At 36.2% G+C, this 23,885-nt stretch overlaps 1 protein-coding gene across 1 annotated transcript in view; it reads left to right on the top strand.

Moving 5' to 3' along the window:
- The window catches only part of LOC143242991 (neurotrimin-like), a 41,495-nt gene extending 17,956 nt beyond the window's left edge, over nt 1-23,539 (top strand). The window contains exons 3-8 of the mRNA XM_076486600.1: nt 3,746-3,901; nt 6,484-6,612; nt 7,284-7,574; nt 12,583-12,684; nt 12,952-13,023; nt 22,553-23,539. Of these exons, the coding sequence (XP_076342715.1) occupies nt 3,746-3,901; nt 6,484-6,612; nt 7,284-7,574; nt 12,583-12,684; nt 12,952-13,023; nt 22,553-22,650 (848 nt within the window). The 3' untranslated portion in view covers nt 22,651-23,539. The remainder of the gene's footprint in view (nt 1-3,745; nt 3,902-6,483; nt 6,613-7,283; nt 7,575-12,582; nt 12,685-12,951; nt 13,024-22,552) is intronic.
- Nucleotides 23,540-23,885: the final 346 nt, after the last annotated feature.

Raw genomic sequence — 23,885 nt, 5'->3', positions numbered from 1 at the left:
TTTAAAACATTCGACGAGGTAATCAGTATCAGCGGATGCCCGGCATGGCAAGGATTTAGAAGGGTTAACTCGTAATCTGAGGGTCGCGGGTTCGAATTCCCGTCACACCAAACACGCTGTGAGTTGCGTCATAATGCGACATCCAATCGCACTGTTAATTGGTAAAAGAATGGCCCAGGAGTTGGCGGTGGGTAGTGATGACTGGCTGCCTTCTCTAGTCTTATACAACTAACTCAGGACTGGGAGCGAAGATAGCTCTTGTGTAACTTTGAGCGAAATTCAGAAACAATTTCGGTGTATAGAATAGACAGGAATCAAACACAGGTAGTTAGTATCAGCTTCATTACACTAGACTTCGTAACCGTATTGATTAAGATACAATAATTCGTTTGTTTTTTTTTTTGCTGAGCACAAAGCCGCACAATGAACTATTTGTTCTACGACAACTTTAGCCTAGAAAATTACCACTGTTCCTCCGGGAAATTGCCAAGTGTTTTAAGGCGTTCGACTAGTAATCCGAGGGTCGCGGGTTCGAATCCCGGGCGCACCAAACATGTTCGCTCTTTCAGCCGTGGGGGCGTTATAATGTGACGGTCAAGCCCACTATTCGTTAGTAAAGAGTAGCACAAGAGTTGGCGGTTGGTGGTGATGACTAGCTGCCTTCCCTCTATTCTTACACTGCTAAATTAGGGACGGCTAGCGCAGATAGCCCTCGAGTAGCTTTGTGCGAAATTCAAAACAAACAAACAATCCACCGAGAAGGTGTGAAACAAAAAATTTAACCTGTTGACTGCCAAGTATTTCAGCTGCTACAATACAACTCTAATGTTTTTTTCATTTTGTAACTTTTCGTGACGCCATTTTGGATCGAAAGTGAAACAATTTGTAAGTAGGTCAAATTCATGTATGGTGCTGACATCTAGCGTTGAAGTTATCAAGTTGGTATTATTTAGAACGAATTAACTCGTCCGTGGCACTGTGTTACCCCGATCGGCTTGGACGAGTTATCTCGTCTACGGCACTGGACAGGTTAAACTCATGTGTCTTTTAACTCATCTAACATATCATTAAATGTTTTGTCTTCTGCTGAGGAAGATGTTTTTAAAATGGAAATCGAGGTGGAAAAAACGAGAACATTTTTTGTTCTTTCTTAACAAAAAGAATTTTCTCATGTATTTGTTTTGAGATTACCCTAATAATAATGCTTAATTAGCTTATACTTATTCATTCTTCGTATGAGAAACTTCAATAACCCCAAACATCACATTTCTCTTTTTATGTTTTCAGCTTATGAATTAAAGCTGTATCTAGATTTATGAATTATAGGGTCATTTTCCATTGCGACATATAAGTGTTCAAGCACTGCTTCTCGAATCTCGAAATCTTGTCGTGCACGTGCTGCGACTTTAATTACTCTGGGGTAGGCACAATGACAAATACCTTTTAATTAACTTGATTATTGTGTATAATGAATAAAATAAATGACAACTAATATTACAAGCACGATGCCCGAGAGGCAGATGGAGGTAGAGAACCTATTTCAGGATATTAGATGCTGCAAGCTAATAATATATTACAGTCGTTTTTTATTTAAAAGTTATATTAATGTTAGTAAATATAAAGAACAAAACATTTGTTATTCTATGGAAACTTTTGTACGCGAAAATGATCAGAAACTTCTACTAGAGTTTAACACTACATTCTTAGTTTTATCTTGTTTGCATTATATATTTATATCGCGTCACAAACAAACAATAGCATGTCAGCCAATAGAAAGTATTGAATATCGTATATACTGAGGTTCACACAGGTTGCTTAGTTTTGATTGGTTTATTGATTCCACTCAAACAGTAATGATCTCAGCTTGATACGATAGCGAATTCGACTGTTTTATATTGAAACTTTCCTCGCAAAATGCTTTTTCTTTAAACAATTATTCCTCAGAAATTCAAATTATTCTATAAGTAAAATAAAAATAAGGGTTGGTAGAAACTTTTACATGTAATATAATTAACACGTTTTTTATTGGTGGAGTTCATGCACCTGGTGGTGAAGAGAAAAAGGTCAAAACAAGACAGATTTGTTTCTTGGTTTAATCAATCATTAATAATATATAATAAATTTAGGTATTGAGTCGTTAAATAAAATATGAAAAGTTGGGTCTCTATACCCATGGTATGCAAAACAAAGGTAGCTCATTGTGTAGAGAACCCAGCATGACCAGGTGGTTGAGGCACTCGACTCGTAATGCGAGGGTCGCGGGTTCGAAACCCTATCACACTAAACATGCTCGCCCCTTTCAGCCGTGGGGACGTTATAACGTGACGATCCATCCCACTATTTGTTGGTAAAAGAGTAGCTCAAGCTGTTGTTGTTTTGAATTAAGCACAAAGCTACACAATGAGCTGTCTGTGTTCTGCCCACCACGGGTATCGAAACCCGGTTTTTAGTGTTGTATGTCCGCAGACATACCGCTGAGCCACTGGGGGGTTAGAGTAGCACAAGAGTTGAGGGTGGGCGGTGATGACTAGCTGCCTTCCCTATAGTCTTACACTGCTATATTAGGGACGGCTAGAGCAGATAACTCTCGTGCAGCTTTGCGCGAAGTTTAAAACAAACCAAACCAATCATTGTGTGGCTTTGGGCTAATAACAACGAAACCAAAAATGGAATCAAATGAACCGGGTTAATCCCTTTATGTTGACCTTTTATAACAATGTATATACATATATGTAGAAAATAGAATGACCATTGGAACAATAAGGTTTGAATAAATAATAGCGATAAAGGCGCTAAAATATTGTGAAAAATTATAATTAGTTTTGTAGACATTCTAGGTGGCTAGACGAATATTTTTTTTCTTTTGAATTTCGCGCAAAGCTACGCGAGGGCTATCTGCGCTAGCCGTCCCTAATTTAGCAGTGTAAGAATAGATGGAAAACAGCTAGTCATCACCACCCACCGCCAACTCTTGGGTTACTCTTTTACCAACGAATAGTGGGATTGATCGTAGGTTATAACGTCCCTACGGCTGAAAGGTACGACGGGGATTCGAACTCGCGACCCTCGGATTACGAGTGGAACACCTTAACCCACCTGGCCATGCCGGGCCGTGGCTAGACGAGCAGTTTCAAATCCTTAAGGACTGTGGTTAGAAATATTGTAGTTTTATAAGAATAAATAAGTCTTGTAATAAGGACTTTTGTCAATGACACACGAGTCGGTCAGGGAAAACGTTTTATAACCTTTCAAATAAACTTATAATGATGTTGTTTCTTAGTGATGTTAGGTGCTTTCTCTGCTTCTGGAAGACAAAGCTTATATAACGAGCTTGATCTGATTTTGATTGTTTTGAATTTCGCGCAAAGCTACACGGGATATATGTCCTTTTGCTGTCCTCAATTGTGCATCCTAAGGTTAGAGGGAAGGCAGCTAGTCATCACTACTCACCCCCAACTCTTGGGCTACTCTTTTGCAAATACATATAGTGGAATTAACCGACATTATAACGCTCCCATGGCTGAAAGGGCGAGCTTATTTGGTGTTACGGGGATTCGAACCCTTGACTCTAACCACTTGGCTCTGCCGGCCCGTTTTTGTTATGGTTTTGCACCTATGATAAACTTCGTGTCATTATTCCTGTTTGTGTTTTATCTAATTGAAATGATTCTTAAAGATGTCGAAATAACTTAACAAAATAAACAGATTGATTATCATCTCTCGGTTTCTTATGCCTATGTTGTAGTGCCTCCTCAAATCGACGAATCATTGACGAGCAAAGACATTGACGTAAGAGAAGGAGAGAATGTAAGTCTCAAGTGTATAGCCTCAGGATCCCCGGAACCGGAAGTTACGTGGCGTCGAGAAGATGGTGAGGCAATTTCAATGGATAATAAAAAAGGTCAGTGAATATTTTACTTGAATTAATACGATTACAAGTTACTTATGTCGATTAATATGGTTTGGTTCGGTTTGAATTTCGCGCAAAGCTACACGAGGGCAACCTGCGCTAGCCGTCCCTAATTTATCAGTGTAAGACTAGGGGGAAGACAGCTAGTCATCACCACCCACCGCCAAGTCTTGGGCTACTCATTTACTAACAAATAGTGGGATTCAACGTGACATTATAACGCCCCCCGGGCTGTAAGAGCGAGCATGTTTGGTGCAACTGGGGTTCGAACCTGTGCCCCTCAAATTTCGAGGATTAAGGCGTTCGATTGGTAATCTGAGGTGTGACGGAATTCGATAATTAATAGAGCAAGATACAAAAATGAAACATAATTTTAAATGTGTCTAACTTCAGTCGCGAAATAAAATGAAATAAATAACGTTAATTTTTTTGCGTTTGTGTTGTAATAAAAGAAATAAACAGAAACAAAAAGTTACGAAATCTTTTAACATTATCTTTATTAACGTGTTATTTCTTCTTAAACTACATATGCCAATATGGTAAACGCGAATTTGCCTACTTTTATACTTATTACGCAAATTATATATTTACCTTGAATTATTTCACAAGAAATGTGAAAATATCTTTCCGCTCAGCTGGCCGTGTGTGACTTATGGCTAGCTTGCTAAACTTTCGATTCGAAGATCCACGGTTTGCATCTCATTGTTGAGAGAAAAAACAATGTCAGGGCTGTATATACATAATGATAGAAACAGTCAAACCATTATTAAGTTAGCGTGACCCAAGAGTTGACGATGTGAGTTGTTGACTAATTGTCTTACCTCTCGTCTGTCAGGTCAAAATTACGGGTCAACTTACATTACGCAATGGCGCAGCTTTTCGAAAATATCCGAGTCAAACAAGTTAAGATTAGGCTTCATGTGTTCCATTTAAAAATATTTGTAGTAATGTTTGGTTCGCTCTAATAATGATTCTACCAGAGAGTACTTGTTACCTCTAATCACATTTCTACTGGCACTTGTGTTGTACTTTCTCTAACAATATTTCTTCTGCTACGTATGTTCCACATTCTCTATTACCTCTAACAACGTTTCTATAGCACGAGTGTTGTACGTTTCTTGTTACCTCTTACAATGTTTCTACTAGTACGTCTATTCTAGGTACTCTATTACCTCTAACAATTTTTCTACTAGCACGTGTGTTCTTCGTTCTCTATTACCTCTAACAATATTTCTACTAGTACGTGTGTTCTACATTCTCTATTACCTTTAACAATGTTTCTACTAGTACGTCTGTTCTACATTCTCTATTACCTCTAACAATGATTCTGCTGGTGCGTATGTTCTTTTATCTATAACCTCCTATTACCTCTAACAATGTTTCTACTAGTACGTGTGTTCTACATTCTCTATTACCTCTAACAATGTTTCTACTAGCACGTGTGTTCTTCATTCTCTATTACCTCTAACAATGTTTCTACTAGCACGTGTGTTCTTCATTCTCTATTACCTCTAACAATGTTTCTACTAGTACGTGGGTTCCACATTACCTCTTACAATGTTTGTATTAGTACGTGTGTTCTACATTCTCTATTTCCTCTAACAATGTTTCTACTAGTACGTGGGTTCCACATTACCTCTTACAATGTTTGTATTAGTACGTGTGTTCTACATTCTCTATTTCCTCTAACAATGTTTCTACTAGTACGTGGGTTCCACATTACCTCTTACAATGTTTGTATTAGTACGTGTGTTCTACATTCTCTATTTCCTCTAACAATGTTTCTACTAGTACGTGGGTTCCACATTACCTCTTACAATGTTTGTATTAGTACGTGTGTTCTACATTCTCTATTACCTCTAACAATGTTTCTACTAGTACGTGGGTTCCACATTACCTCTTACAATGTTTGTATTAGTACGTGTGTTCTACATTCTCTATTACCTCTAACAATGTTTCTACTAGTACGTGGGTTCCACATTACCTCTTACAATGTTTGTATTAGTGCGTGTGTTCTACATTCTCTATTACCTCTAACAATGTTTCTACTAGTACTTGAGTTGTACATTTTATATTATATCTAACAATTTTTCTGCTTCTACGTATGTTTTATATTCCTTGTTACCTTTAACAATGTTTTTATTACTATGTATGTTCTACCTTTCTTGTTACCTCTAACAGTGTTTCTATTAGTACGTATGTTCTATATTGCTTGTTACCTCTAACAATGTTTCTATTAGTACATGTGTTCTACTTTCCTTGTTACCTCTAACCATGTTTCTATTAGTACGTATGTTCTACATTGCTTGTTACCTCTAACAATGGTTCTATTAGTACGTATGTTCTACATTGCTTGTTACCTCTAACAATGGTTCTATTAGTACATGTGTTCTACTTTCCTTGTTACCTCTAACAATGTTTCTATTAGTACATGTGTTCTACTTTCCTTGTTATCTCTAACCATGTTTCTATTAGTACGTATGTTCTACATTGCTTGTTACCTCTAACAATGTATCTACTAGTGTGTATTCTGAAACATATTATGCCTGGTAACCATGGTATTGTTCTCCTAGTCCACTCTATGAACGGTAGCTACCTCAGTATCAACAAAGTGAGTCGACTTCACATGGGTGCCTACTTGTGCATCGCAGCTAACGGAATCCCTCCAGCTGTCAGCAAAAGGATTTTCCTGGGAGTAAATTGTAAGAAATTTGATATTGACTAGAAATCTATCATCCGAATTACTCACTGTTTTTTTCTTTTTCATCTATCAATCAAGCTGTCTCTTTCTTTCTTTCTCCATCAATTCCATAACCGTTCACTGTCTCTTGGACTGATAGTTATATTTTTCATTAGTTTGTCTATCCACTCATGAAGAGTATCGTATCTCTCTGTACTCTTATTCAAACATTTTTGATTTAATCTATCCATAAACCCAATTTTTTAACAATTTTTGTTCGTATATTTATCATTTATTCATCGAATTTTTGTATCTATTTTTCTGACTATTCCTTTCTAAAGTTCACCCAGTTACTTTTCTGAGTTATTCATCCATGTCTCTATATTTTTTACCCTAACCGTATTTATCTGTCCATCAACTATTCCACAACTGTTTCTTTATGTCTTATTCTCCTGATCTCACTTTCACTTCTCACGAACTGTGTTACTCAACTTCCACTTTTCTACCATCCTCAGTTATAAGTTAGTTTCTAAAAACATTCTAAGATGAATTATATTATTCTAAAACCTTTAAAGTAAAGCTCTAAGGCTCCTAAACCTAACTTTCAATCTGTATATTAACTTTTAAGTCTCTAAAGACTAACCACCTTTCCTAAGTTATGAACACTGTTGTTCTAATATTTTATCACAACAGTCTCTCCTATGATATGGATACCAAACCAGCTAATTGGGGCTCCTCTGGGCACGGACGTCGTTCTGGACTGCAATCTTGAAGCTCATCCCACTTCTGTTACGTACTGGATGCGAGAGGGCGGGGTCATCATTATCTCTAACAATAAGTACGAGACAATGGACATTTCGCAAGAAAACTACAAGGGCCAGTTGCAGTTGACCATTCGGAACCTTGAACCCCAAGACTACGGTTCCTACACTTGTGTCGCCAAGAACTCTCTTGGCGAAACCGAAGGAACTATTCGTTTATACGGTTAGAAAATTATTCTATGAACGACGTTACTTGGTTTATTAGTTGTAAAGTTAACTCAAGAGGTTCTTCGAGGTTTTGAAGTGGAACAGATTGTAAGATAAAAGTCCAAGAAAGATTCTGATCTACCTTCAACTTTGTTTTCTTCTTGAGTTTCCTCGCGTGGGAATAAACCATCTTACAATGAGAGAAAAGTCAAATTGTTCGAAACTTCTAATTTAAACTCCTTTGAACAATAAAAACTATGATCATAAGTTTCGAGTAAAGTGCACTTTCATACTAATAAAATTTATTGAAATCGTAGTAGTGGGTCCAAAAGAGACTCTCATAAACATATCTATTAGATGCATCAATCTCTCACACATACGTAGAGAATGTGTTCATATTTTACAATCTTAAGTACACCTAATAAATTTTGCAGTCAGCATATCTTATAACTTTAGAACAATTTCTAATGGTATCTTTATTCCTATGGAAAATTGCTTCTTTAGAGCTCTGGTACACTTCCCTTTTTCTCCGGTTATTCCACACTGTCACTTCTAGTTTATATTCCTCATAAATCCTTTTCTTAATCTAGCGTTACCTAAGTATAATATTTTGTTTTTCCTGTCAACTGGGTGTTCGTTTGCATGATGCTGTGAATCTCAATCATAGATAAAGAATACACAGAGATGTGTTAGTGGGTGGAAAAACGTATTCGTATGGTAAATCAGAAAAACGGACACCGAAAATAATATTATAAGGTTTTGTTTTTTTTCTTTGTTTCACAAACAAGACGTAATATCGAACCCACTATTTATACAGTTTTATTGTACCAAACCCATTATTTGTATAGGTTTATTGTATCAAGCCCATTAGTTATATAGTTTTATTTATCAAACCATTTATTTATATAGTTTTACTATATCAAACCCATTATTTATATAATTTTACTGCATCAAATTTATTATTTATATATTTTTATTGTATCAAACCCATTATTTATATAGTTTTCTTGTGTCAAACCCGTTATTTATACAGTTTTATTGTATCAAACCCATTATTTATACAGTTTTATGGAATCGAACCCTCTATTTATATAGTTTATGGTTTCGAACTCATTGTTTATATAGTTTTATGGTATCGAATCCATCGAAGAAGGCCGAAAACAATGTTTCACAGAACGAGTGGCTGCTTTAAGACATTTATAATTCAAATTTCTTTTCATAATTTGTGGTATTTTTTAGTAAGTTGAAAATATGCAAAGTCGTCGCTTATTGGTGATTCTCGCACGTTTCATTCTTGTGGTAACCAATAAGGAGAAGATAAAGATTTATGATTTCGAGATTTTTTATACGTGATAGTTAGAGTTTCTTTGGTTACAGATTAAGCAAGACCGAATCCGCCATATTTCAATAAACATAAGTTAAATTTGTAACGGCCTTAAATAAAAACGCCCCCTACAATAACAACAACAATTTATTGAAGTATAAGCCCGACATGGCTAAGCGTGTTAAGGCGTGCGACTCGTAATCTTAGGGTCGCGGGTTCGCATCCCCGTCGCGCCAAACATGCTCGCCCTTTCAGCCGTGGGGGCGTTATAATGTGACGGTCAATCCCACTATTTGTTGGTAAAAGAGTAGCCCAAGAGTTTGCGGTGGGTGGTGATGACTAGCTGCCTTTCCTCTACTCTTACCCTGCTAAATTAGAGACGACTAGCACAGATAGCCCTTGAATAGCTTTGTGCGAAATTCAAAAACAAACAAAAACAATTATTGAAGTGTAAAAACACTTAGAAATAAACACAACACTTACCACAACAGAGCTCATAAACAAGTTTCCGGTCAGTACTTGACACTAGTGTCAATAAACACGATATCATAAATATTAATATTATATCGAATATTGGAATCAGGAAGAAGAAACAGAAAAAAAATCTAATTATAAAAAAATTGAGTGTACGAAATGTTCCAAAAATTTTAATAACGAAGTTGATCGCTAACCAATAATAATTCACTAAAAGTATTGTGATTCTCTTTCTCAGTGAAGCTTCTCGCAGGATATTTATTCACTGAGTACGTCACGAGAAAACATCTGATGTGATGCTAAATTTACATAAGTTTCTGCTACGATAATATTATCTCTACGTTACCGCTAGAGACGCTGGTGTCAGTTTCATCATACATGAGTATATTTAGAAGGCGAGTTAGCGTTTTAACTGAACTAAAAACTAAACTAAAGAAGCAACTAGTAAATGAATGACAAACATAAGTACAAACATCAAAAATAATATAATTTGCTACCTTGCAGACAGAAACCAACTCCATAATGAAAAGCTCGCTCAGTAGATATAACAAAGCCATTTTATGAGAGTCTGATGCTGTTTCGTACACAGAAATCACATATTTAAAAATTAGAATTTTAGCTTCTATGGTGTGAAAATATTCACTTTCTCCACTGAAGTGTTTTTATGTTTCGTGTCAACTTTAGGTCACTGTTTATTTTGTGTCATTTCGGTTTCATACTGTCGTTTACGAGAACGAAGACGGACGCGTTTCAGTGGAACCATTCTAAACCAAATTGTGTCATTTCGGTTTCATACTGTCGTTTACGAGAACGAAGACGAACGTGTTTCAGTGGAACCATTTTGAACCAAATTGTGTCATTTCGGTTTCATACTGTCGTTTAGGAGAACGAAGACGAACGCGTTTCAGTGGAACCATTTTAAACCAAATTGTGTCATTTCGGTTTCATACTGTCGTTTACGAGAACGAAGACGAACGTGTTTCAGTGGAACCATTTTGAACCAAATTGTGTCATTTCGGTTTCATACTGTCATTTAGGAGAACGAAGACGGACTCGTTTCAGTGGAACCATTTTGAACCAAATTGTGTCATTTCGGTTTCATACTGTCGTTTACGAGAACGAAGACGAACGTGTTTCAGTGGAACCATTTTGAACCAAATTGTGTCATTTCGGTTTCATACTGTCATTTAGGAAAACGAAGACGGACACGTTTCGGTGGAACCATTTTAAACCAAATTGTGTCATTTCGGTTTCATACTGTCATTTAGGAAAACGAAGACGGACGCGTTTCAGTGGAACCATTTTGAACCAAATTGTGTCATTTCGGTTTCATACTGTCGTTTAGGAAAACGAAGACGGACGCGTTTCAGTGAAACCATTTTAAACCAAATTGTGTCATTTCGGGTTCATACTGTCGTTTATGAGAACGAAGACGAACGTGTTTCAGTGGAACCATTTTAAACCAAATTGTGTCATTTCGGTTTCATACTGTCGTTTAGGAGAACGAAGACGGACTCGTTTCAGTGGAACCATTTTGAACCAAATTGTGTCATTTCGGTTTCATACTGTCGTTTACGAGAACGAAGACGAACGTGTTTCAGTGGAACCATTTTGAACCAAATTGTGTCATTTCGGTTTCATACTGTCATTTAGGAAAACGAAGACGGACGCGTTTCAGTGGAACCATTTTGAACCAAATTGTGTCATTTCGGTTTCATACTGTCGTTTAGGAAAACGAAGACGGACACGTTTCGGTGGAACCATTTTAAACCAAATTGTGTCATTTCGGTTTCATACTGTCATTTAGGAAAACGAAGACGGACGCGTTTCAGTGAAACCATTTTGAACCAAATTGTGTCATTTCGGTTTCATACTGTCATTTAGGAAAACGAAGACGGACTCGTTTCAGTGGAACCATTTTAAACCAAATTGTGTCATTTCGGGTTCATACTGTCGTTTATGAGAACGAAGACGAACGTGTTTCAGTGGAACCATTTTAAACCAAATTGTGTCATTTCGGTTTCATACTGTCGTTTAGGAAAACGAAGACGGACGCGTTTCAGTGGAACCATTTTAAACCAAATTGTGTCATTTCGGTTTCATACTGTCGTTTATGAAAACGAAGACGGACGCGTTTCAGTGAAACCATTTTAAACCAAATTGTGTCATTTCGGTTTCATACTGTCGTTTACGAGAACGAAGACGAACGTGTTTCAGTGAAACCATTTTAAACCAAATTGTGTCATTTCGGTTTCATACTGTCGTTTACGAGAACGAAGACGGACGCGTTTCAGTGGAACCATTTTAAACCAAATTGTGTCATTTCGGTTTCATACTGTCGTTTACGAGAACGAAGACGAACGTGTTTCAGTGGAACCAGTTTACACCAACTTCATCGAACTTTATAAAAGTTTCACACGTAGACAAACACAAATCTCTCTCTAATGGACGTCAGAGCGCCATTTTAGTTCATGAATCACCCGCTGGTGGCCAAGTTTATGACGCTAAATATGAGATTCGATACCTGCTATAGAGAAAGTGCAGATAATCCATTGTGCAACGTTTCGCTCACCAGTATAACAAATAAAATAGTGTAGAACCGAAGCATTACAAATTGACAATCGGCTCCTTATTTTTCATTGTGTTTACGAAACTCTCGAACCAGTGCTGAATCATTACAAATAGAAAAAAGCCTGCAGCGATTTATATTTATAAAAACAAATAAGGAAAGAGGCAAATAGAATGATTAATAATAGATTTCTAGTAAGACATAAGCCAAGAAGTGTTAAAGTAGCAAAGACAAAAATATGTTAATCCATATACACTTGTTTATTTCCCTCCTCTGTAGGTTGGCCTGATTAAAACAGATCTGCGTTGTGTGTGCATTAGTCAAAGGCCTCTTTGCTTTTCCAGCCTTATCTTCTTTCCTTGAATACATAGTATTTTTAGATGCCCAACTTAAGGCAGAATGGTCAAGAGGGTAAACGGTTCTTTCTTTGTTACTCATATATAAGACTATTGTTAGCTACATATTCATAGCTACTACTTTAGTATTGATATTGTCGTTACGTCAGATAGAAGCCACGACCCACTTAGAGCTCAGCAATTTGTGAGAAACACAGTTAGTTTCTGTTTCATTAAAGATTAGTGACAAAAATGATGTTTAATTGTATTTGTTTTCGTTTTGTTGACTTGATGTCAGTTTATTTGTTGTTGTTGTTTTCAGAAATTCCTGGTCTCGATTCTTTTAACTCACGAGGAGAATTTCCGGCAAAATCCGAAAAATTACGAAATGGATATTCGGACAATTCCTTCACAGATAAAAAAGGTAACTATATCTAAACAATTCCATCTGTTAACGATTATAAAACAAATGACGATTCCTTGAGTTAATGGTTGAAACAACGACTATTTCAAAATTAAACTAAGAAAGAAATACCAAATGATGTCAGACTTTAGAACATGCAAAAACAGTGAGTTTTGTTTATTGTAAGGTTCACTTGATTTTAGAAAACAGAGAGAAGTTTGTCATTAGGGTTAGAGCTTCTTTGTATATTGACAACTTACCCTGCTAATGTTTAAGTTACCTTCACAGGTAACAAGGGGGTTCGTGGCTCTAAGGATGCAGGCGATGGTCTTCTAACAGTTCCAGAAGAATCTAAGTCGGGTGAGTTCGAAAATGTATTAAGTTTTAAGGAGAATATTTTTTTAATTTTGCTAACAGAGTGGAACAAACCTTCCTTCCTCAAATATTAAATTAGGTTATACTGTTTACCTTCGAGCTGCCATTTCCAGATGTTAAAACCTTTCCTGGATATAGCTGAAATGTTAACGGATAAATTATTTTCTTTTAAGGACAATAAAAAAAAGTGAAATGCGAACAGGTTTAAAGAAACTTGCGAACGAGTCTGCAACTTCAAAGAATAGTTTGTTGTTTTAACGGAACCGTCTATCCAAATGATAAAATTACCTGAACATCCAACACACACTATCGCTCCAGTGCATAATTGTAATCCAAAGATTTCATTCCGTTTCCCGAAAAAAAAAAAACAACAAGAAGACAAAAACAACAAAACTTTATGTCTGTCTAAGGACCTTCCAATAATTAATTATTCGAAAGCCAGGCGAGGTGAAAACGACATGAATAGTGCATTACGGAAACGAATGCTTGAACACTGAGCCACAGAAGATAGCTCGAAGTAAGACTTAGGCATTCGGATCTCTCATATTGATTTTCCTCGTATTCGATGACGTTTTAATCCGACTCAACGAAACAGGAAAGAAAAGGAAGCCCCAAAACACTGACAAGAGCCTAGTAAAAATGTGTCATGTTATATTTTGTTTAACAACCTGGGGCGAAGAGAGACGGGTCTTTAATTCGCTTCCTTCTACTGTGGCCAATGATGACTAAGCCTAGAAGATTTCTTTTGTAATCTTTCTTTAGAGCCATTCTTTGAAAGTTTGGTAAGCGTATTATCCTTGGACGGGTTTGAATTACTTGGAAAGCAATTAAACAAGTGTTTATTTATGAACGAAAGGTGGTCTTCCGTAACAGTGTCTTGGCACACTCCATAACTCATATTTATGAACGAAAGGTGGTCTGCCGTAACAGTGTCTTGGCACACTCCATAACTCTCATATATCACAGCAAAAATTAGTATTGTGCTTGGTCTCAAAATATATTTTAGTTCACATTTATAAACGTCAAATATCTTAGAAGGTTTTATGTCAAGGGTCATCTTGTATGCTGCAAACAACACAATTCACAAATGTACAAAATCACACTTCTGTGTAAATCTTAAAATTTGTCAGAAAACAAAATTACCTTTCGTTTATCTAAGGACATTATTTTCAAATCACAGAATATTCTTGACTTGTAGTGTTTAAGTTCATTCAAGATCTTCCAATTGGTTTCCCAATATGTTTAATATTTGTTGGTTTTAGTCCCGGCCTGCCCTTGTAGTTAGAGCATTCCAACCATAACCATCACCGAACATAATTGTCCAGCTATGGGGGCATTATACCGTGATGGTCAACTTCCCTATCTGTTGATAAGTTAAAATCCTAAGAGTTGGTGGAGGGTGGTTTTTACAAGCTGGATTCCATCTGGTTTATCACTTCAAATTTAGGGGGCCGTCTGGAGCAAATAAATAGTTTTATGGGAAACTCAACAAATCAACGAGTTAGTCCCGGACAATAAGTGAGCGGAAACCACTTGCAATGTTGTCAGTAAATTTAGTCACGTGTCTTAAAGTTCCCATTAACGAAATAATTTCTCGTTGCTCAACTTTTACAGGTATTCGGTTTTTGGATGTAGTTTAATAAAATATTGGTTTAACTGTTTTGTTTCACCTGTTCATCGTCCCAGCAAACTTTAAGTAAAGAGAACAAAAGCTCGTGACACGACCGAACACGAGAAAGGGAAATTAATTCTTGAGAAAATAGACATTTGTCGTCCTGCACGTATTAACAACCGTCATATCAGTGTTCGCGTCCAAAATAAACAGAGACAGCTCGTGCAACTGATATCGTGTGATATGTAATGAAACGTTGTTGTCGTAACGTTTTAATATTACAAGTAATTTAACACCAAATGTACAACGCCAGGATTACACATGTAAAACTATCAAACTAGGGGGCGTACTAAGTATGAATATGTTATAAATAAACCAGTGGAATATATATGTATCTATAGATATCCATCAAAATAACAGTATACTCGTGTATGTGAACCAGTGTATGTCACACTGTGTGTATATAAATGTATGTTTATTGGAGTTAACAACGAGAAACAACTATACCTGTATTATATAAACAAGAGGTAACTAAGACATGGCACGAGCTTGGAGCGGCGTTACTAATGTTTGTCTTGAATTAGAGAGCGGGGTTACTAATGTTTGTCTTGAATTAGAGAGCGGCGTAACTAATGTTTGTCTTGAATAAGAGAGCGGCGTTACTAATGTTTGTCTTGAATAAGAGAGCGGCGTTACTAATGTTTGTCTTGAATTAGAGAGTCGCTAACTAATGTTTGTCATGAGCTATTGAGTAGTGTTATTAATGTTTGTAGTGAGCTGTTGAGTAGTGTTATTAATGTTTGTAGTGAGCTGTTGAGTAGTGTAATTAATGTTTGTAGTGAGCTGTTGAGTAGTGTTATTAATGTTTGTAGTGAGCTGTTGAGTAGTGTTATTAATGTTTGTAGTGAGCTGTTGAGTAGTGTTATTAATGTTTGTAGTGAGCTGTTGAGTAGTGTTATTAATGTTTGTCATGAGCTGTTGAGTAGTGTTGTTAATGTTTGTAGTGAGCTGTTGATTAGTGTTATTAATGTTTGTCATGAGCTGTTGAGTAGTGTAATTAATGTTTGTAGTGAGCTGTTGAGTAGTGTTATTAATGTTTGTCATGAGCTGTTGAGTAGTGTTATTAATGTTTGTCATGAGCTGTTGAGTAGTGTAATTAATGTTTGTCATGAGCTGTTGAGTAGTGTAATTAATGTTTGTCATGAGCTGTTGAGAAGTGTTATTAATGTTTGTCATGAGCTGTTGAGTAGTGTTATTAATGTTTGTCATGAGCTGTTGAGTAGTGTTATTAATGTTTGTAGTGAGCTGTTGAGTAGTGTTATTAATGTTTGTCATGAGCTGTTGAGTAGTGTTATTAATGTTTGTCGCGAGCTACAGGGTACCGTTATTAATGTTTGTCATGAGCTGTTGAGTAGTGTTATTAATGTTTGTCGTGAGCTATTGAGTAGTGTTATTAATGTTTGTCGCGAGCTACAGGGTACCTTTATTAATGTTTGTCATGAGCTATTGAGAAGTGTTATTAATGTTTGTCGTGAGCTAAAGAGTAGTGTTATTAATGTTTGTCATGAGCTGTTGAGTAGTGTTATTAATGTTTGTCGCGAGCTACAGGGTGCCGTTATTAATGTTTGTCATGAGCTATTGAGAAGTGTTATTAATGTTTGTCGCGAGCTAAAGAGTAGTGTTATTAATGTTTGTCGCGAGCTACAGGGTACCGTTATTAATGTTTGTCATGAGCTATTGAGAAGCGTTATTAATGTTTGTCGTGAGCTAAAGAGTAGTGTTATTAATGTTTGTCATGAGCTGTTGAGTAGTGTTATTAATGTTTGTCGCGAGCTACAGGGTGCCGTTATTAATGTTTGTCATGAGCTATTGAGAAGTGTTATTAATGTTTGTCGCGAGCTAAAGAGTAGTGTTATTAATGTTTGTCGTGAGCTATTGAGTAGTGTTATTAATGTTTGTCGCGAGCTAGAGGGTACTGTTATTAATGTTTGTCGCGAGCTAGAGAGTGGTGTTATTAATGTTTGTCGCGAGCTAGAGAGTAGTGTTATTAATGTTTATAATGAGCTATTGAGTAGTGTTATTAATGTTTGTCGCGAGCTAGAGGGTACTGTTATTAATGTTTGTCGCGAGCTAGAGGGTACTGTTATTAATGTTTGTCGCGAGCTAGAGGGTACTGTTATTAATGTTTGTCGCGAGCTAGAGGGTACTGTTATTAATGTTTGTCATTAGCTATTGAGAAGTGTTATTAATGTTTGTCATGAGCTATTGAGAAGTGTTATTAATGTTTGTCATGAGCTCGATTACAACCAAACTTAACTTAATATAAACAAGAGGTAAGTAAGCCAGTCACCTAGAAGAGATATTTGGAAAGGTAAGGTGTTCACATCTTGAGGAAATATGTGAGTAGCTATGGAGGTTCAAATTCTATGGCATGCATCGTCTATCAAACGGAACGTCTACTTACAAACCTTAAACACTGAGAAACATGAAACCGAAGAAAAGTAAAAACACTAAAATGTTTTATTAAAGGAACTATACATGTAAATACAAATCCAAAATTCATGAAGAAAGCAGGAAATTATTTCCACCAGAAAAAACTAAAATAAAGACAACATAGATAAAATGCAGGTGTCTCTCTGTGTACGTCATTACCGTGTATGAATGCATGACTGATATCTGGATACATGTATGCATAAAATATGGTCCAATTGTCTTTGATAGCAAAGGCACGTGCCATATCTTATCTGATCTGCATAGTCTTATATTTTCTTCATTCATTTTAAAAATCCTGTGTACGAAACGTTTCGAAGCTTAAAAAATACATTTCGAAACGGTCTTGATTATATAAGAAGTGATACTTTTGATGTTTTTGTAGGTCACGTGATTGTGAATTTTGTCTAACGGTGCGTTGGAACTTTATATAGATAATAGAGCCGATGTTCTAAGGCTCAAGCCAACATCTAACTTTACGTTCTGTCTTCTTATCTGTAATAGAGTTCAATTACTGGTGTGAAAAGCTTGGGTTGTAGGGAGGAATTCGAAATAACCCTTTTCCAGCCCCAGCCATCAAGTCAGTGCGAGGGAGTGATCAATCACTCTGTCTTGATCCTCAAGTTGGCACATTACCTAAACTGTTAGAGGGTAAACTTCTCTTTACTGCACGAGGTGTTTGTTTGGCCAGATTAACTTAGCTCACACGAAAACAGTTGGAGATAACTAATCAGAAGTCGAGTTTAGTACTCGAAGTGTCCCTAATATGTACCGTTATAAATAAAACTTAACTGAAATAAATATGCTTTCAAACAGAACATAAGGATACCATATACAGTATATATTTATATATACTAACTTACAAAGAACATAGGGACACCATATATAGTAAATATATATATATATATATACTAACTTATTCAGAACATAGGGATACAATATATATATATATATACATACTAATTTGTTGTAGCTTAGAAACAAGTCGACACAAAAATAAATTACACCAAAAACGCTGCACAAATTAAAAAGATCCCAGGGTATAATGTGGGATTATAAAATGTACCTAAGTATTGGAGGTGACTATGGATGTAGGACCCACACTGAGGTGGGGACACACCGTCTATCAGTCTTAACCTCCATTCGCCAGTCTTACATAAGAAGTAAAAGAGTATAATTAGATATAGAAATAGAAATTAGGAGAGTGAGATGAGGGTGCTCAAGCCCATATCTACATCACCATTCACTGCCTACAGACAGTTGTGGGAAGGTGAGTGGTCTCCAAAGTAACGAAAAAAATAATTGAAATAAAAATAAGGAAAACAATTTAAGGAAAAACCATTGAGAGTTAAGTCAGTTGAAAACATACATCTTGAAAATAGTCTTACAGCCCCAACTATGATAGAAAGGCACTAATTTATATCCCAGAAGACGAATAATACCATTACATAGCGTCCCATCCAATTATCTAAACAAACTAGTATTTTTAGCAAACAACACCCATTTATTAAGTTAAGTGCGACTATCATGTTCTAAACAAACCTCTATATGCGACGAGGTGAACATCCGCATACTAACTTATGCAAAACACAGGGACACCTTATACAGTATATATATAGAGAGAGTAACTTATTCATAACACACAGGAAACTAAATAATACATATACTGACTTTATTAGAGCCAGGAAAAACTTTACCGTAAACTAATTTCTTTAGAAAACTAAAGAAATTGCAAATAAACTGTATTTTGTTCTTCACACAAAGTAATGTTTTTCGGCTTTTTTGTACAGTGTTCGGTTCATTGGTTTATTACATATTCTCGTCTACTGTTTTATTGTAGGGAGAGATATACTATTTTGTTCCATTGTCAGGTATACTGTTTTATTATAGGGTGAGATATGCTACTTTGTTTCATGGTCAGGTCTACTGTTTTATTATATGGTGAGATACATTACCTTGTTCCATGTTTAGGTCTACTGTTTTATTATAGGGTGAGATACATTACCTCGTTCCATGTTTAGGTCTTCTGTTTTATTGCAAGGTGAGGAACACTACCTTGTTCCATTATTAGGTCTACTGTTTTATTATAGGGTGAGATACTTTACCTCGTTCCATGTTTAGGTCTTCTGTTTTATTGTAGGGTGAGTTACACTGCTTTCTTCCATGGTCAGCCATGATATTTTGTTTTAGGACCGGAGCAGTTGAGCTGTCCTATCTCAGGTAACACCTCAGAAGGAAAGTGGTTAGACACGAAGATGAGGCTTTTCCGTGAAGTAAACGTAAACACCCGTTTATTGGTTTGTTTTTTATAGTAATAATCGGTGTTATCAACAATTTTGTTCTTATATAAAACTGAAATTTGTCGTCACATCTCCTAGTACATCTGGGTAGGACATTGTTAGTGTTATCTCGTGCTTTATGTCTGGGTAGTACATTGTTAGTGTTATCTCGTGCTTTATGTCTGGGTAGTACTTTGTTAGTGTTGTCTCATGCATTATATCTGGGTAGTACATTGTTAGTGTTATCTCGTGTTTTATGTCTGGGTAGTACTTTGTTAGTGTTATCTCGTGCTTTATGTCTGGGTAGTACTTTGTTAGTGTTATCTCGTGCTTATGTCTGGGTAGTACTTTGTTAGTGTTATCTCGTGCTTTATGTCTGGGTAGTACTTTGTTAGTGTTATCTCGTGCTTTATGTCTGGGTAGTACTTTGTTAGTGTTATCTAGTGCTTTATGTCTGGGTAGTACTTTGTTAGTGTTATCTAGTGCTTTATGTCTGGGTAGTACTTTGTTAGTGTTATCTCTTGCTTTATGTCTGGGTAGTACTTTGTTAGTGTTATCTCGTGCTTTATGTCTGGGTAGTACATTGTTAGTATTATCTCGTGTTTTATGTCTGGGTAGTACATTGTTAGTGTTATCTCGTGTTTTATGTCTGGGTAGTACTTTGTTAGTGTTATCTCGTGCTTTATGTCTGGGTAGTACTTTGTTAGTGTTATCTCGTGCTTTATGTCTGGGTAGTACATTGTTAGTGTTATCTCGTGCTTTATGTCTGGGTAGTATATTGTTAGTGTTATCTCGTGCTTTATGTCTGGGTAGTACTTTGTTAGTGTTATCTCGTGCTTTATGTCTGGGTAGTACTTTGTTAGTGTTATCTCGTGCTTATGTCTGGGTAGTACTTTGTTAGTGTTATCTCGTGCTTTATGTCTGGGTAGTACTTTGTTAGTGTTATCTCGTGCTTTATGTCTGGGTAGTACTTTGTAAGTGTTATCTAGTGCTTTATGTCTGGGTAGTACTTTGTTAGTGTTATCTAGTGCATTATGTCTGGGTAGTACTTTGTTAGTGTTATCTCTTGCTTTATGTCTGGGTAGTACTTTGTTAGTGTTATCTCGTGCTTTATGTCTGGGTAGTACATTGTTAGTGTTATCACGTGCTATATGTTTGGGTAGTACTTTGTTAGTGTTATCTCGTGCTTTATGTCTGGGTAGTATATTGTTAGTGTTATCTCGTGCTTTATGTCTGGGTAGTACTTTGTTAGTATTATCTCGTGTTTTATGTCTGGGTAGTACATTGTTAGTGTTATCACGTGCTATATGTTTGGGTAGTACTTTGTTAGTGTTATCTCGTGCTTTATGTCTGGGTAGTACATTGTTAGTGTTATCTCGTGCTTTATGTCTGGGTAGTACTTTGTTAGTGTTATCTCGTGCTTTATGTCTGGGTAGTACTTTGTTAGTGTTATCTCGTGCTTTATGTCTGGGTATTATATTGTCAGTGTTATCTCGTGCTTTATGTCTGGGTAGTACTTTGTTAGTGTTATCTCGTGCTTTATGTCTGGGTAGTACTTTGTTAGTGTTATCTCGTGCTTTATGTCTGGGTAGTACTTTGTTAGTGTTATCTCGTGCTTTATTTCTGGGTAGTACTTTGTTAGTGTTATCTCGTGCTTTATGTCTGGGTAGTACATTGTTAGTGTTATCTCGTGCTTTATTTCTGGGTAGTACTTTGTTAGTGTTATCTCGTGCTTTATGTCTGGGTAGTACATTTTTAGTGTTATCTCGTGCTTTGTGTCTGGGTAGTACTTTGTTAGTGTTATCTCGTGCTTTATGTCTGGGTAGTACATTGTTAGTGTTATCTCGTGCTTTATGTCTGGGTAGTACATTGTTAGTGTTATCTCGTGCTTTATGTCTGGGTAGTATATTGTTAGTGTTATCTCGTGCTTTATGTCTGGGTAGTACTTTGTTAGTATTATCTCGTGCTTTATGTCTGGGTAGTACATTGTTAGTGTTATCACGTGCTTTATGTCTGGGTAGTACATTGTTAGTGTTATCTCGTGCTTTATGTCTGGGTAGTATATTGTTAGTGTTATCTCGTGCTTTATGTCTGGGTAGTACTTTGTTAGTATTATCTCGTGCTTTATGTCTGGGTAGTACATTGTTAGTGTTATCACGTGCTATATGTTTGGGTAGTACTTTGTTAGTGTTATCTCGTGCTTTATGTCTGGGTAGTACATTGTTAGTGTTATCTGCTACCACTGTCTGAGTAGTACATTGTTAGTGTTATCTGCTATAACCGTCTGGGTAGTACATTGTTAGTGTTATCTGCTACCACTGTCTGGGTAGTACATTGCTAGTGTTATCTGCTACCACTGTCTGGGTAGTACATTTTCAGTGTTATCTGCTACCAGTGTTTGGTAGTACATTTTCAGTGTTATCTGGTACCACTGTCTGGGTAGTAGATTATTTGTGTTATCTGGTACCACTGTCTGGGTTGTACATTGTTAGTGTTATCTGCTACCACTGTCTGAGTAGTACATTGTTAGTGTTATCTGCTATCACCGTCTGGGTAGTACATTGTTAGTGTTATCTGCTACCACTGTCTGAGTAGTACATTGTTAGTGTTATCTGCTACCACTGTCTGAGTAGTACATTGTTAGTGTTATCTGCTATCACTGTCTGGGTAGTACATTGTTAGTGTTATCTGCTACCACTGTCTGGGTAGTACATTTTCTGAGTGTAGAAATCATAGCTTTATAAAACTGGAAACTCAGAGATAACCGTGTTACAGATTTACTGGAATTTAATCTTTAGAAAATTCAACCCGTAAAATGAGTTGATTTTGTATATAAATATGGTGATTAATAACCGTAGTTTGTAACAGTAACAGGGTAACATTTCAAAATACACTTTAATAAGTAACATTGTTCTGTGTTGTCAAATGTTTTTGTATTTCGTATACCTATATTTAAGGCTACACGGATGATGAGTTAGTTATGGGTTGTTATATGGTTATTGGGTTGAAACTAGGACGGAAAATAACCTCTAATATTATGTGTGTTCCAACTCAAACGATACGACATTTTTTAATGGAACAGTGTATGTCACAAATTTAATGAATTATTTTATTTTACATTTCTCTCTTATAGGAAACGTGAATTCGTCGACCCAGTTTGGTGGAGGTCATAGTTCAACAACATTCGTAGCTCTGTTGTTTTCTTTGATGACAAAACTCGCCTCACGATAAAGTTTGTTTTGACCTCCGTCGTCTTTTCGTCGGTTCTTCGTTCTTCTACAGCTGTTACGTCACGTCTGAGGGTAAACCAATCATAACGATTTAAAGTACTGCTATATAGACTTTCTTGGAACTCTACTGAGGTAAAGGAAAAGGTGATACGGAACAGAATTTAAAGAAACGAGCGAGGGTGTATTCAGAAATTAAGTGTGTTATCTTCAACCAAAGAGGGCGTATTTCATATCATATTTATGAACTTATTTGCTTACGTATCACTTATTTAAAGTCGATTTTCTATAATTTCCTGGTGTTTAAAATCTTTAGGCAGGAAGACGTTAGTGTGCGAACAGAACCCTGACTGCCAACAAGCCATTGTTCTGATCTTCAAAGTTTTAACTGTTTTATTTGTTTTAGTTGGCCACAACCTGCGAAACGAACAACAACAACAAAAACTCATGAACTCTAGAAGTGTATCTTTTGTTAATAATTCGTTATCCAGTTATTATTAGCAAGACGAAAAGATAAAACTACCTTGTACATAAAGTTAAAAGTCAAAACTTCCACATTTCAACGTAACTAGAAGTGATTTGATTACACACTGTTTTAAAAATCAAAGTGTATAATTTTATTTTATAAGTAACGCTAAATTTAAGGCTTAACATATATATCACCCTCTATGTCAGTAATGTGTCACAGAGATGACACGAATTTGTCCTCATAGTTTTGACATGTGAGGCGATCTGTATTATATGTTGAGCTCTTACCCTCACCTCGTGTCTGCTTTTGTTGCTTGTCTCAAATCTTCGCGTTGTTCTGTGATTAAAAGCGTATTCTCACAAGAGATCACGTGCAATATGGTTAATAAACATTGGTCTGAAATAGACAGTTTTCACCACGTGACTTGGACTCTTATTATTAAATATCGTTGTGAATATATAATACATTTTTGGCGTTCTTTTTGTTTTATTATAGACAGACCTAAGTCGAAATTATACTTTCTTTAACCATAATGTCTCAGTAATACAGCATCATAAACGGATTAACATTTAGTTCTAACTGATTAAAAACCTGGACAAAAAAGTGACACAGTTATACGATTTAGATTCACTTAGTTTCTTTCATACACAAAATACCATAATTAGTTAGAATGTCATTTTCTTGTGGATTTTCGGAATGACACTTGAGATGCAAGTTAATAAACAGGAACGGATCACTTGATCCTTCCAGTCAGGGGGATTATGTCAGAA

The sequence above is a fragment of the Tachypleus tridentatus genome, unplaced genomic scaffold (assembly GCF_004210375.1).
Source record: "Tachypleus tridentatus isolate NWPU-2018 unplaced genomic scaffold, ASM421037v1 Hic_cluster_2, whole genome shotgun sequence".
Taxonomy (NCBI): domain Eukaryota; kingdom Metazoa; phylum Arthropoda; class Merostomata; order Xiphosura; family Limulidae; genus Tachypleus; species Tachypleus tridentatus.
Note: the sequence above shows the minus strand (reverse complement) of the source record. Positions and strands in the feature narration are given on the sequence as shown.